Raw genomic sequence first — 15219 nt, forward strand, 5'->3', positions numbered from 1 at the left:
ATCATTTGGCTTCACCCAGTTTAATACCTACTTCATCATAGTATCTTATTAACAAGAACTTCAAGCATACAATATAAATCCTTACTCAATATACACAATCCTTACACAATATAAATCCTTATTAATGAATGTAAGGTTAAGAAAAGAAAAGGAGTACTTGTGGCACCTTAGAGACTAACAAATTTATTAGAGCATAAGCTTTCATGAGCTACAGCTCACTTCATCGGATGCATACAGTGGGGAGATTTTATATACACAGAGAACATGAAACAATGGGTGTTACCATACACACTGTAACGAGAGTGTGAGCTATTACCCGGTAAGGTGAGCTATTACCAGCAGGAGAGAGAAAAAAAAACCCAAAACCTTTTGTAGTGATAATCAACTATTTCTCCATGTTTATTCGCCCCCCCCCCACCCCACTGTTCCTCACACTTTCTTGTCAACTGCTGGAAATGGCCCACCTTGATTATCAGTACAAAAGGTTTTTGTTTTTTTCTCTCCTGCTGGTAACAGCTCACCTTACCTGATCACTGTCCTTAAAGTGTGTATGGTAACACCCATTGTTTCATGTTCTCTGTATATATAAAATCTCCCCACTGTATTTTCCACTGCATGCATCCGTTGAAGTGAGCTGTAGCTCATGAAAGCTCATGCTCAAATAAATTTGTTAGTCTCTAAGGTGCCACAAGTACTCCTTTTCTTTTTGCGGATACAGACTAACATGGCTGCTACTCTGAAACCAAAGGTTACAAAAGTTTCTCTTTATATGTCATTTTAACCAAAACCACTAGGTGGAAGTGTTCAACAAGTGTAATGTTTATCTATCCTGCATTTCTAGTTTCATGCCACCCACTGCTAATATTCTCAGATTCTAAATTACTCCAGAACTAATTGTCTTGTAATTTTAGTCAAATTTAAATCAAGATGGAGAGCATGCTCCGTCTGGTTCAATTACAAGTTACTGGGCTCACTGGAGGAATCACTGAGTGAAATTCTATGACCTGTGCCATGCAGGAGCTCAGATAGCTATGTGTTGCTCAGCCTTTTCAGGTTGGTGACCCCTTATTTGAAGACAAGAATTATCACAACCCCCTTTACATTTTCTATAAAAGTAAGAGTAAAAATGTATCAGTGGGAACAATGGTAAGCCTATGTAATTTATGTGTTTTGAAAAGTGGACAGATAAAACTTTAACTTGAAAGGCAAGTTTGTGCAGGAAGTAAGAGTGAGATTTTCTTTGTTTTAGATTGTAATAAAATGTCTACCACCTTCTAACCCCCTGATTGCCTTTCATGGCTTCCCCGGTGGTTGCAATCCATCAGTTGAGAAACAATGGACTAGATAATCAGATTGGTCCCGTTTAATAATGCTAATCTCAACAGAGCATTCCAGTTTCAAGTCTATCCCATGGTATAGCTGCTGATATAACTAACAGAAGTGGGTGTTTACAGGTTATTGCTAAGTGGTCCAAAAATCTTTCCATTAATTCATGTTCTGATCAGGGTGTTCATGTGAAAGGAAATTAGCACGGTGATTACTATAATTTTCTGTCAAAGGTGTGTCCACTTAAGCTAGTGAGATGAGGTATACTGAGGAGAGCTGCGGTATCGCTGGTTGTGGGGGTTTTCACTTCCTTTTCCTATGGAGATATTTACTGGAGCTCCATCACAGTCAGAGGTTAACTGATACCACAAAATGTTATCAAGCAAGTGTGTTTCTAGTGGAGTCGTGCCGGAATCAGTTCTTGGTCTTTTGCTATTTAATCATTTTTACTAATGACTTGGAAGAAAACAAAATGATTACGGATCAAGTTTGCAGATGACACAAAGATTGGGGAAGTGGTAACTAACGAAGAGGCCACTGATACAGTGTGATCTGGATCGCCTGGTAAGCTGGGCATAAGCAAACAATGTGTAGTTCAATATAGCTTAATGCAAAAAAGAACAGGCCATACTTACAGGATGGGAGAGATTATCCTGGGAAGCAGCAACTCTGAAAAAGTCTTGGCGATAATGGTAGATAATCGCAAGAACATGAGCTCCCAATGTGATATTGTGGCAAAAAGGACCAATGCAATCCTTGGATGCATAAATAGGGGATTATCGAGTAGGGACGTTATATTACCTCTGTATTTAGCACTGGTGCAAAAGTGAGCTGTAGCTCACGAAAGCTCATGCTCAGATAAATTGGTTAGTCTCTAAGGTGCCACAAGTACTCCTTTTCTTTTTGCGAATACAGACTAACACGGCTGTTACTCTGAAACCTGCTGGACTACTGCTTCTGATATCCACACTTCAAAAAGGATGTTGAAAAATTGAAGAGAATTAAAAAAAGAGTAACAGGAATGATTAAAGGATTGAAAAACATGCCTTATATTAGACGCTGAAGGAGCTCAAACTGTTTAGTTTATCAAAGAAAACGTTAAGAGGTGACTTGATCATGGTGTATAAGTACCTACATGGAGAATATATTTAATAGAGGGCTAGCAGACAGTGGGATAACAAAATACAATGTCTGGATATTGAAGCCAGAGAAATTCAGACTAGGAATAAGGTGCTTTTTTAAGTGAGGGAACCAAGGGTTGTGGTGAATTCCCCATCTCTGTAAATTTTTAAATCAAGATTGGTTAGATAAGCTCTAGTTCAATCACAATTGGCCATGAAGCAGGAATTAATTCAGAGAAGTCTTATGGCCAGTGTTATGCAGGAGATCAGAAGAGGTAAGCATAACGGTCCCTTCTGCCCTTAACATACAAACATATGAATCTATGTTCTTTTGGTGTCCCAGAGTCTCCTGCTTGTTTAACAGAAGGGTAAAGATGAATGTTGGCTAGACTCCCAGCCAGGGTTACAAATGAAAAGGAAATGCTTGTAATTGTACATTTTCGTGAGGTGGGATGAGGATGGGGGCTTCATAGACTTACACATAATTCAAAGCTTTGACAAGTGCAAGATCGCTGGTGTGCAGAATGCTCAATATTGTATGTGTGCAGTGCACAAGATGGGGCAGGTACCTACTTCATACAAGGACGTGTGCAGGAATTTAAATCTGACTGCTTTTGGAGTGTATTTTAGAACAGCAGTCGGGGCCGGGGCAGAGAACAGTGGTCAGCCGCTGGGGTTGGAGCAGTGGCTGGGCTGGGTCAGGGGCCAGAGCAGCGGTTGGGCTAGGTCTGAGGCCAAAGCAGCGGCCAGGGCCGGAGCAGTGAATGGTCAGCAGAATAGTTCCACTGATTTCAATAGTACAGAGTCACAGACTTCAATGAAACTATGCTGATTCACACCAATAAAGGATACTGCCCATGGTGTCTAGCTTCGAAATATAGGGAGAAAGTTACAGCATGGGCCCAAAACTCCATAGTAAGAGACCATTTACACCAGGAGAAGCAGGGGGAATAAAACAGAGAGAAAGAAAGATAAAAGGCATTACAAATATTATTTATTATTTTTTGTATTCAAATAGTACCTTGAAGCCCCAATTAAGACTGGGACCACATTGTGCAAGGCACTGTACATATGCATAGTAAGAGCCAGTCCCTGCCCAAAGAGCTCACAATCTAAATAGACAGACAAAAGTGGGGAAAAGGGAGATTTATTAAAGGAAATATTATTATTCCCATTTTATAGAGGGGGAACTGAGTGAAAGAGAGATTAAGGTACATCTGCACTGCAGTCAAATGTGATTTGCCTATGGTCACATGGAAAGTCTGTAGCCAAGCAAGGAATTGAACCCAGATCAGAGTCTCAGTCCAGGGCCTCAGCCACAAAGCCAAGCTTCTTTTCTGTCTGAAAACACTGTGGGGAAGAAAGGAAAGCTGTGCTTCCCCTGGACCAGTTACCCTTGATAGTCACATGAATCTTGCCACTTTTTTTAATCTTATCTTGAAAAGTGATTTACATATACAATTAACAGTTTTAAATATGGAATGTAAGTGTCAAGAGAGACTTGAGTGGTCTTGTGGCTCTGAATACCTGGCAATGCAACAGAAAGGAAGACAAATCAGTAAATGAAAAGCAAAATGGTTCATACAGAAAGTATGAACCCATGTATCTCAAATAAGTATTTACACACATGGTAGAAGAGACTGAAGGCAGGCCAAGGTGTAGAGTTTGTTGTGGAGAAGTGACAGCTAATGATATCATGATGTCATAAGAGTCACAAAGATTTTTAGAAAGAAAACATGGTGAAGATAAAGATGTCAACTTCATAATTCCAGAGGAAAAGCAGTTCAGTTTTGTGTAAAAAAAATATTCTAATGTAATTCATTTCTGTTTCTGGAATGATAAGTATTACATTTATTATGTCATTATACTGCAGTAACTTGACTATAATAGTATACATACCATGGCTACTGTTTAAATTCATCATATTGGAGGAGTTCCAGTACAGTTTGACATATCCGTGGGTCATGCAATAGCAATGTTTATGATATGTGGGTCACAGAACTGAAAAGATTGGGAATCATTAGTCTACCAGGTTTATTATCAAAGTGTTAATTATGCTAAATTTCTCCTGCCCCTCCCTACTTCAAAACCCTCAAAAACCATTACATTTTCTCCCACCCCTTTCCCAGACAGCTATTTCTTTCCAGATATCTTGAAACTTATTTTCCACTTCTTGAACTTGGTCCATAATGAGGCAAACCAATCTAAGTGGGTGGGTGTTCGGTTAGCAGAAGTAAGCAAAGTGCAGCTCTAATCAGCTCTGTGTCTGGGCCATAGTAACAAGATACCAAGGATTCTGCCTTAATTCACGACTGCCACCAAAATAACAGTTATTACTCTACACAGATTCTTCCTAGGTATATCTAAATATAAACATTGAGTAAAGTTGAATGTAGCAGGGTCAAAGGTGACAGCTTATGAACTCCCATAGTTAAGGGTAGAACCACCCTTGTTTCTTTTGCAACTAATGTTTAAAAAGAAGGCTGCTTCGGTTGCTGTATATTTACATCATTATATTCTGTGAATATTTTAAAGCATTATTAACAAAATATTAAACAATGGATTCTTTATCTTTGTCTGGAGATAGCCGACAACCTATAGGTACATCACATTTGGAAGAGTCCGCCGTCTTTACCTGGAGGTTGTCATTAGTGTCCCCGGTGACACTGTCATAGGATGGAGGGAAAGACGTTGAAGACACAGTCTCAGACTTGTCTAGGTTCTTACCATAATTTTCATTCACCATGAATGCAATGAGACCTTCCTTCTGTGAAGCATCTTCAAGGATGTCACCATCACAAGTTCTATGATATAAGAGAGAGGCCTGCTTCATGGACCGTTGAATCAAATGACTCCTATAGGCCCTCTGGATAATAATGGCAGAAACCTCCTCTTCTTTGTGTCTGAGCGTGGTTGTGATTGGTTCATGAAAAAACCTAGATGGATTGGCAGCCATAAACTTTTCCTCTGTCTGTTCTTTTAGTTTGTCCATTTCCCCAGATTCTCCTAGCACCCGTTTGGTAAAAGCAAACAAAATATCCAAACAGTGAATCCTATCTCCGCTGGCCAAGGGAAGGTCCATTGCCAGGAGCTCAATTTTGTTTGGTTTGGCTACACGTAAAGGTTCTGCCAAAGCATCTGCAAAGTTTGAAAGTGCAGAATACTCAATAAATTGAGTTGCTTCAGGATCAAACTTCTCCCAGATTTTATAAAACATATCAAAGTCATCGTCACCTACAGGATCTGTACTTTCCTCAGTGGCAACGTTGAAGTTCTCTAAAATAACAGCTATATACATGTTTACAACAATTAGAAATGATATAATGATGTAACTTACAAAGAAAATAATACCCACAGCAGGTTTACCACATTCTCCCACAGCACCTCGTATGTTAGGATCACAAAATGGAGGTCCAGTGTTTAAAATAGGACTGAGAAGACCATCCCAGCCAGCAGATGTTGTCATTTGGAAGAGACAAAGAATGCTGTTAGCAAAGGTTTGGAAGTTGAACATGTCATCAATCCCACTCTCCCATGGAACATAAGCAAAGTTAGCCATGCCAAAAATGGCATAAATAAACATGACCAGAAAAAGGAGGAGACCAATGTTGAACAGAGCAGGAAGGGACATCATTAAGGCAAAAAGGAGAGTTCTAATTCCTTTGGCAGCTCGGACAAGTCTTAATATTCGTCCAATCTCAGCCAACCGAATGACTCTGAAGAGTGTAGGTGAGAAGTAATTTTCAAATGCATTAACAATGTCAGAAAGCAGAGCGCCTAAAGGAAAAAAAAAGGAATAATCAATTAGAATTTCTAATTTTTTGTGAATTTGTAACTGAAAGAAATAATATTATTCGTAAAACTGATATCTCCCTGACATTAATGTGTTGATGATCTAACACTGACAGTTCTTACAGGAAAACTTACATATTTTAAAAAAAGATTAATGGCTTATCTGTAAAAGTTTAGAAATTAAAAAAAATAACACACCTTTATGGAATTGTATGTTGTGCCCACAAAATCTGCGAGCTGCGGCACATGGAAAACACACGTGTGTACTCAAGTAGATGTTTTATGTGCAGCATTTTGCCAGTGGGTGCGAAGGTTATGTGACTATGTTTTAACATTTGGTCCTAAAGGTTGAAAAAAATCAAAGCTCAAACAACAAACCAAAACATAACACCAGAATCATAGGCACTTAGATGCCTAGATGAGAACCATGTAAGCAAGATAGACAGAAACAGATAAAGTAAATATAAGTGTAATCCATGCTAACAGTGTGGCTTTTGGCCCCTCTCTTGTGATTTGACTACTTTATTAGTCTGATAATGCCGCCAAACTAATGGAGAAGGTCCATTTTCACTAGCAGTAGAGTCTATTCTTTTAAATCCAGAGGTCTCAGATTCAATCCCTGCAGATGATTACTCCAGGGGTGTCCTTACACAAGGAAAGGCTAAACTTATTCTTATTCTAGAATAATAACACTTATTATTCTAAAGTGTTCCGTTGCAGCCCCAAGTAGTCTCATATGACAACAAAAAAGAAAAAGGTGATCTTTTAAACATCATTTGGTCATAACTTGATGGAAATATCTATACATTTTTTCACATGATAGAAGAACGGGATTCTTTCTCTTGTTCTCCTTTTAGGTCAACTTATTTATTTTAGCTATTTTCTGGGAAGTCCTTGAAGCAACTTGCACTATAGAGAAATACTTCTCTTTTAAGGGAGATGCGTTTTAAAATTCTCCTAATCATTATGGGCTTTACAGGGACCACTTTTTTGCTCCTCTGTTTTCACCCTTATGTCATCACAGAGGAGGTAGAAAGGGAAAGAGGAAGAGATTAGGATACATTTGTCCCACTACTCTTATTTCTACTCCAAATATGTCTAATAGTGTGGGGCAGTAGACATGTTTAAGACTGGTGGAAAAAAGGCCAACTGATAATTTTGAATAGAATCATAGAATATCAGAGTTGGAAGGGACCTCTGGAGGTCATCTAGTCCAACCCCCTGCCTAGAGCAGGATCAATCCCCAACTAAATCATCCCAGCCAGGGCTTTGTCAAGTCTGACCTTAAAAACTTCTAAGGAAGGGGATTCCACCACCTCCCTAAGTAACGCATTCCAGTGTTTCACCACCCTCCTAGTGAAAAAGTTTTTCCTAATATCCAACCTAAATCTCCCCCACTGCAACTTGAGACCATTACTCCTTGTCCTGTCATCTGCTATCACTGAGAATAGTCTAGCTCCATCCTCTTTGGATCCACCTTTCAGGTAGTTAAAAGCAGCTATCAAATCCCCCCTCATTCTTCTCTTCTGTAGACTAAACAATCCCAGTACCCTCAGCCTCTCCTCAAGTCATGTGTTCCAGACCCCTAATCATTTTTGTTGCCCTTCGCTGGACTCTCTCCAATTTTTCCACATCCTTTTTGTAGTGTGGGGCCCAAAACTGGACACAGTACTCCAGGTGAGGCCTCACCAATGTCGAACAGAGGGGAACGATCACATCCCTCAATCTGCTGGCAATGCCCCTACTTATACAAGGTGCCATTGGCCTTCTTGGCAACAAGGGCACACTGTTGACTCATAACCAGCTTCTCGTCCACTGTCACCCCTAGGTCCTTCTCTGCAGAACTGATGCCTAGCCATTCGGTCCCTAGTCTGTAGTGGTGCATTGGATTCTTCCGTCCTAAGTGCAGGACTCTGCACTTGTCCTTGTTGAACCTCATCAGCTTTCTTTTGGCCCAATCCTCCAATTTGTCTAGGTCTCTCTGTATCCTATCCCTACCATCCAGCATATCTACCACTCCTCCCAGTTTAGTGTCAAAATATCGTATTTTTAGATATAGCCAAAGCTTTTGACTCAGTATCCCACGATCACATCATGTGGGTGCTGCGGGAAAGGGGCCTGGACCAGCACATGATCAGCATCATCAGTGACTCCTATAGGAACGTCCATACCCATATGGAAGTAGGGAAGGAGCTGTAATAACTTTGATAAAGAAATCTACATACATGGTCCTTTTTATTGGTATTTAATAAATTGACTTTTTAATATGCTATGATAAATAACTCCACAAAAGGCTATCTTGGACATTTCTAAAGGTGTCTCTAGAACAACTGTGCCCTTTAAACATGTAACAAACTTTAAGGATATACTTTTTCTCTGTCACTAATACTTTGCATCCTTTGTAGAACTGATTAACAGATTTTATTTAGAAATGTACTAAGTTCATAAAAAAAGCATATATTCCTCTTAAAATGATGAAAAGGCATGAAATCTACATTTATTCATTCATTTTTTGATGTTTCCAGTTAAATTAAATTAAACTTTTTCCCCAAAATGGCCAATGGTGCCAAAAATGCACATGGGTCCAAATGTGATACCTAGATGCCTAGGGAACCTAGAAAGGGTAGGAATAGACTTCCAAAACCATACGGCCAACTCCTAGAGCAGAAAGGGGGAGGAACAAAATGGCAGCAGGAGGGGTGGGGGGCATGGAAACATATAAAATAATATATGGTGATGAAATATAAAGGGCTATTACTGAGCTTGTTGGTATATTTTTACCTACCAACAATAGACATAATGACCACACTTAAATCAAATATGTTCCAGCCATTGGTGAAGTAATAGTGTCTCAGAGCCAACAATTTCATGGTGCATTCTACAGCAAAGATGGCAACAAAGAACATGTTGATTTTGTTAAGAATGTCAGTCTTCCTTATAGTTTGATCATCAGTTTCCACCATCATAGTGATCATGTTAAGGCAGATGAGAATCATGATGATAACATCAAAGGCTTGGCTTGTTACAATGTCAAAAAAAAACCCTTGGTATTTGTTCTGCAGGGGGGGAAAACAAGAGTATTTAGTATTAGTTATGAAAATGAGGCCATGCTTAGGCATGTGTATTTACTTACTAGTAGTCCTTATATGTTTCAATGTTGCTTAATTCCATTATAGATAGATATATTAGAGAAAGGTAGAGTATAAAACAGGATAGCATAATTCCCTTCCCATTCTGAAGGATAATCAATTTCAAGGTAAATATTTCTGCAAAGAACTTAATAAATATTTATTCTTTATAATCCTTCAGTGGCAATTTCTTGGTACAGAATTAATTCTATGAACATTCTCTGAACATCAGTGGAAACAAATACATTATATATAATGTGTATATTATATATAATTAATAAATTTTTGGGTGGATTAAGTTTATTTTACTATGGATTTTCACTGATTAGAAATATTTTAGTTGGAAGAACTCAGGTGGTCTCACCAATGGCCTTGGGATGGGTTTTTGGGGTTTCTTGGATCCCAGTTTTTTCATTGCGTTATAGTATTTTCTTTGTTCTTTTGTCATAAAGATGTCTTGTCTACCTAAGTATATGGAGATAATGCTACTGTTACTATTGATGAGAAAAAAACATCATTGCCCTGCAAGAGTCTAAAATATTGGAAGCCAACATTTCTTTCTTTTTCTGCCCTTTTATTTCTTGCTGTTACTAACCCTTCTCACAGTACCTAATTGGGATCAAATGCATTTTAAACAGTTCTGTAGTGGCACTCCACTGGCTCAGAAAGCAGGAAAATGACTAGCTACGAGCTCAGGCACACGAGGGAAGGATCAACTTGTTCCCTTCCCCTTGACCTCCTGTTGTTGCTGTCCTCTACCAGCTCTGGCGCACTGCCCAATCCCAGAGCTGCTCCTCAGACCCTGTCCCACAGTGCTTAGCTATAAATCTCCTCACTGTATTTTCCACTGAATGCATCCGATGAAGTGAGCTGTAGCTCACGCTCAAATAAACTGGTTAGTTCCTAAGGTGCCACTAGTACTCCTTTTCTTTTTGCGAATACAGACTAACACGGCTGCTACTCTGAAAGGTAGGGGAAGTAGCATTCAAGGGACTGCATAGCTGACTTCACAGCCTCTTGAATCAGTGCTGCTTCTGGAGCCAAGAATTACATGGATGGGAAACATGGGAAAGGAATGGTGAAGGGGAAGCACTTCTTAGCACTTCACTTGTAATGCTGCCTCAATTAAATTCAATACTGATGCTGTTCCATGTAATAAATGTAAATAAATGTTTTAGAGTTTCAGTATACAGCTGGCATCCTATACGCTGAAGACAGCATGTAAGGGATATATCAGGGGTCTGGAAACATATCCAATATACTTATCTTTTTCTTTTGTTGGTTAAAATTGTCAATGATGACACCAACAAAAAGATTCAGTGTGAAGAAAGATCCAAAGATGATGAAAACCACAAAATAGAGGTACATGTATAGATTATGTTCCTTCCGTGGCTGCTTTTCTTTCTGCAAAAATGATAACCAAGATGAAAAATGACTGAAAACAATATGGCTGTGCTCCTAGAAGGAGTTCCAAATAGGTGCCTCCATCCCCCCGTACAGAGTTCATTGCAGGATATCAAATTTACTACATCACTACATATTCTGAAAAAAGTTGTCTAGTTAAAAACTCTAGTGGGTAACAATAAGTACTCCTGACAGAATTCTGTGCCCCTGCAGGAGCACAGAATTCATATGGCCTGCATATTTCTGTGCAGAAAAATGGAAAAAAAATCTGCCAGGGGACATGCGCCTCTTCCCCGGTAGCCCATTCAGTGCATCTATTCCAGCATGCCTGGAGCAGCCTCAGAATTGGGGGCGAGAGGCTGGATGTGCGTGTGCCTGTGTGGTTAATCACTGGCGGGCGGGGGGAGGGAGGGAAGGCTAGGCATATGTGTGTGCCAACGAGAGAGAGAGAGAGAGAGAGAGAGATCCGTCCCTCTCTCTTGCGACTGCAGCTCGCGGCATGGAAGGGTAGAGTTTTTTATTATGCACGAGGCTGGCTATGTCCTGGAGGCACAAAAATAGAAGCATGCCTCTGTAGTAACATTGTTAAAGTGGCTGTTGACTTCAATTGAGCTCATTCTCTGAGGCACAAATGTAGCAGCCTGCCAGTGTAGTGACACTGTTAATGTTCTTATTGTTAGTTAACTGTTTCCAGTCTCAGTCAATTCACCCAGGAGTATAAAACCTGTAAAAAGTTTTAAGGCTGCTACATTGCCAAAGTGATGTAAAGGAGCCTTATTATAATGACAGGAAGGGAATCCTCAGCTAAGAAGGTCTATAGGCTTTCTCACTTTTTTCCTGTGCCAAAGTGGCACAATGGGGTTAGAGTACAGCTCAGGATTTATTTTACATACCCATTTAAAAAAAAAAAGACTTTGAGGGCAAATAAAACATTCACTAAGCAGTCAATAAAATGTCAGGACAATCCGAACCAAGCACTTCCCCAACTCCCCAGCCAGACACAGGACAATGATTAGCAAACCTGTAGGACTTTCATGTATGAAAGTCTGAGCAAGTTAAAATAACATTCTACATTTTTTGGGGGGCGCTGTTTGGTGTCTGTAACATACTTCAAATGAAAATCCAGGATTATAACTGGAATCCGGGTATGCTACCAAGTGTTTGTAACTTAACTTTCATGTGTTTAGGAAATGCTGTGACTTTTTTCTGTATTGTAGTTTAAATAAATTACCAAAACAATTGAAATTGGGGTGATTATATTGCATTATTATGACAAATAAAATATACAGAATTTTGAATTTTTTGGCACAGACTCTCCCGAGGAATAAGTACGTCTTGCATTTCATGGGTGCACTTGAGGAGGGGAGAGAAAATCTACAGTGTGACTGTTGGACAAAGTTAAATCTAAGGACACCACAGAAGATGTGGATGACAATTTTACTGAGAGCAATGTTTCTCCTAGCACTTGACTATCCTTCTTGGTGACCTGAAAATATCTTCTAAAAATAATATGCCAAATTTTCTGTTGTCAATTAACTAAATGGACAGAGAATTTGGCCCAATGTATTTTAGTGGTGTCATAAATATAAAGGGAAGGGTAAACATCTTTAAATCCCTCCTGGCCAGAGGAAAAACCCTTTCACCTGTAAAGGGTTAAAAAGCTAAGATAACCTTGCTGGCACCTGACCAAAATGACCAACGAGGAGACAAGATACTTTCAAAGCTGAGAGGGACACAAAGGTTCTCTCTGACTGTGTGATGCTTTTGCTGGGAACAGAAAAGGAATGGAGTCTTAGAACTTAGTAAGTAATCTAGATAGATAGTGTTAGATTCTGTGTTGTTTAAATAGCTGATAAAATAAGCTGTGGTGAATGGAATGTATATTCCTGTTTTTGTGTCTTTTTGTAACTTAAAGTTTTGCCTAGAGGGATTCTCCATCCTGATTTTACAGAGGTGATTCTTTTACTTTTTCCTCAATTAAAATTCTTCTTTTAAGAACCTGATTGCTTTTTCATTGTTCTTAAGATCCAAGGGTTTTGGGTCTGTGTTCACCTATGCAAATTGGTGGGGATTTTTATCAAGCCTTCCCCAGGAAAGGGGCTGTAGGGCTTGGGGGGATATTTTGGGGGGAGACATTTCCAAGTGGGCACTTCCCCTGTTCTTTGTGTAACACTTTGGTGGTGGCAGCGTTTAAGCTAAGCTGGTAAGAATAAGCTTAGGGGGTCTTTCATGCAGGTCCCCACATCTGTACCCTAGAGTTCAGAGTGAGGAAGGAACCTTGACATGGTGGCAGAGCGGTGGGATTAATTTGAAATTATTTTGAGATTTTTTTTTAATCAGAAGCACAAAAGGATTTTAAAAGATTTTAAAGGGTTTTGTAAAAGGGGACAAAGCAACAAGCATAACAAAAGGGACCTTGCTTTTGTGAGCTGGAGTTTTCTCTACCTAAAGGCAGGGTAGTTAACTTCCTGCAGGGAAATTCACAAGTCTTCACAGACCTGAAGAGGTGGGTTCTTTTTTTAGCTAAGAGCAACGAGAGGCTTTTTCTCTCTATTTGCCTGGAGACAGAGGTGTTAGTTTCTTTTTTTTTTAATGGATTTTTCTGTAGGCTGACAATCACTATCAGAGAACATCAGTATCCGGTTACAGCACAACCTTTTTTTTTTTTTTTGACAAGCCAAGTTTTTTGTTTGTTTGTTTTATTTCTACCTCTCGGGTGTAAAGTTAGTTAAAAACAGAGAGGCAAAATGACAGAGCCCAAGGCAGAAAAAAACCAAGAGGCTGCCCACAGGAGAGCTATGGAGGCAAAGGAAAAAGAAATGGAGGCAAGGGAAGAAGAAATGGAGGAGAAGGAAAAAGAGAGGAAGCATGAACTGGAGTTGGAGACGGTAAGGGCTGAGCGGAATCCACTGGATAACCCTAACCATCCTTCCCCAACAATCCACAAATGGGAGCGACTATGTCCACAGTATGATGAATCCAGTGATATTGCTGAATATTTTCTCACCTTTGAGAGACTGTGCACTCTCCATAAAATTCCTGAAGCTCACAAGATGAACACATTGGTCGCAAAATTGACTGGAAGAGCTCTGGACATATTCAATAAGATGCCTATTGATGAGGCTTCTGACTATAATAAGTTCAAGGATTTGGTTTTAAAGCAATTTCAAATTACTTCTGAAACGTACAGAGTAAAATTTTGAACCCTTAAAAGGGGGCCTGGACTAAGTAATGTGGCTTATCTAAACCAGATGAAGGATCTGTTAGATAAATGGGTCCAAGGAAGGGGTGTCACTAGCTTTGACGGAATGTGTGATTTGATAGCTGAGGAGCAATTCCTGAATATGTCCAAGGAGGAAATAAAACAGTGTTTATGGGATAAGGAAATGGACTCAGCAGAAAGTCTTGCTTCTTATGCTGATCGATACAAGCAGTCCCAGACCGCCAGAGAGGTAGGGCAAGCCAGAAAAAAATGGGTGAAGGGAGGAGAGAGGAACAACCCTAGTCGCAGTTGGAACGGATACCAGAAGGGACACCCTCAGACCACACCCTACCACCAGGGGCAGCCCAAAGCCCCAACTACACACCAAGGATTACTCCAGATACCTTATCGTCCTGCCACACCATTCTCCAGCAACCCACCTCAGTGACCCGTCAGCTGGATGATGTTTTAAATATAACGAGCTGGGGCATGTGAAGGCCAACTGCCCCAAGAACCTCAACAGATTACAGTTCATTGCACCGGAATCACACCAGAGGTCCTCAGGCCCAGATACCTCCCAGATACCCTCAGAGCGGAGGGAAACTGTGAGTGTGGGTGGGAAGAAGGTCACCGCGTGGAGGGACACCGGAGCACAAGTGTTGGCTATCCATGCTTCCTTAGTGGACCCCAATTTAATCGACCCAGAGATCCAAGTGACAATTCAACCCTTCAAGTCCAACTCTTTCAATTTGCCTACAGCCAAGTTGCCTGTCCAGTACAAGGGCTGGTCAGGAACGTGGACTTTTGCAGTCTATGACAATTATCCCATCCCCCATGCTGTTGGGGGAAGACTTGGCCAATCATGTGAAGCTAGCCAAGAGGGTGGGAATGGTCACCCGCAGCCAGGCTAAACCAGCCGTCACACCTAGCTCTGTTCTGGAAACTTCTACCAGGACCCGGTTAGAGGTGATGGACCCGGAACCCAGGCCAACGTCTGCAACGGCAGTAGTGGATCCAATCCCAGAGACCCAGACAGAGCCAGCCCCAGAACCAGAACCGGTGGAACAACCAGCACCAGACCCACTGAACGCAGTACTTGCAACCCTAACACCAGAGGGCCCCACCGAACCTGAACTGGCAGCAGCCGATAACCCTACACAAGAGGCTCTGCCGGAGCCTGAACCCCAACATAGTGCACCAGCGAAGAGCGGTTCACAGTCAACGGAAACAGCCCCATCCCCTACAT

The 15219-nt window shown here is 40.6% G+C and overlaps 1 protein-coding gene across 1 annotated transcript in view; it reads right to left on the bottom strand.

Moving 5' to 3' along the window:
- Positions 1 to 3432: 3432 nt before the first annotated feature.
- Positions 3433 to 15219, bottom strand: part of LOC140907821 (sodium channel protein type 5 subunit alpha) — a 105672-nt gene continuing 93885 nt past the window's right edge. Inside the window, 4 exon segments of the mRNA XM_078851859.1 lie at positions 3433 to 6224; positions 9025 to 9295; positions 9732 to 9832; positions 10630 to 10771. Of these exon segments, the coding sequence (XP_078707985.1) occupies positions 4999 to 6224; positions 9025 to 9295; positions 9732 to 9832; positions 10630 to 10771 (1740 nt within the window). The 3' untranslated portion in view covers positions 3433 to 4998.

This window comes from Lepidochelys kempii, chromosome 2 (genome assembly GCF_965140285.1).
Source record: "Lepidochelys kempii isolate rLepKem1 chromosome 2, rLepKem1.hap1, whole genome shotgun sequence".
NCBI classification, from domain to species: Eukaryota; Metazoa; Chordata; order Testudines; family Cheloniidae; genus Lepidochelys; species Lepidochelys kempii.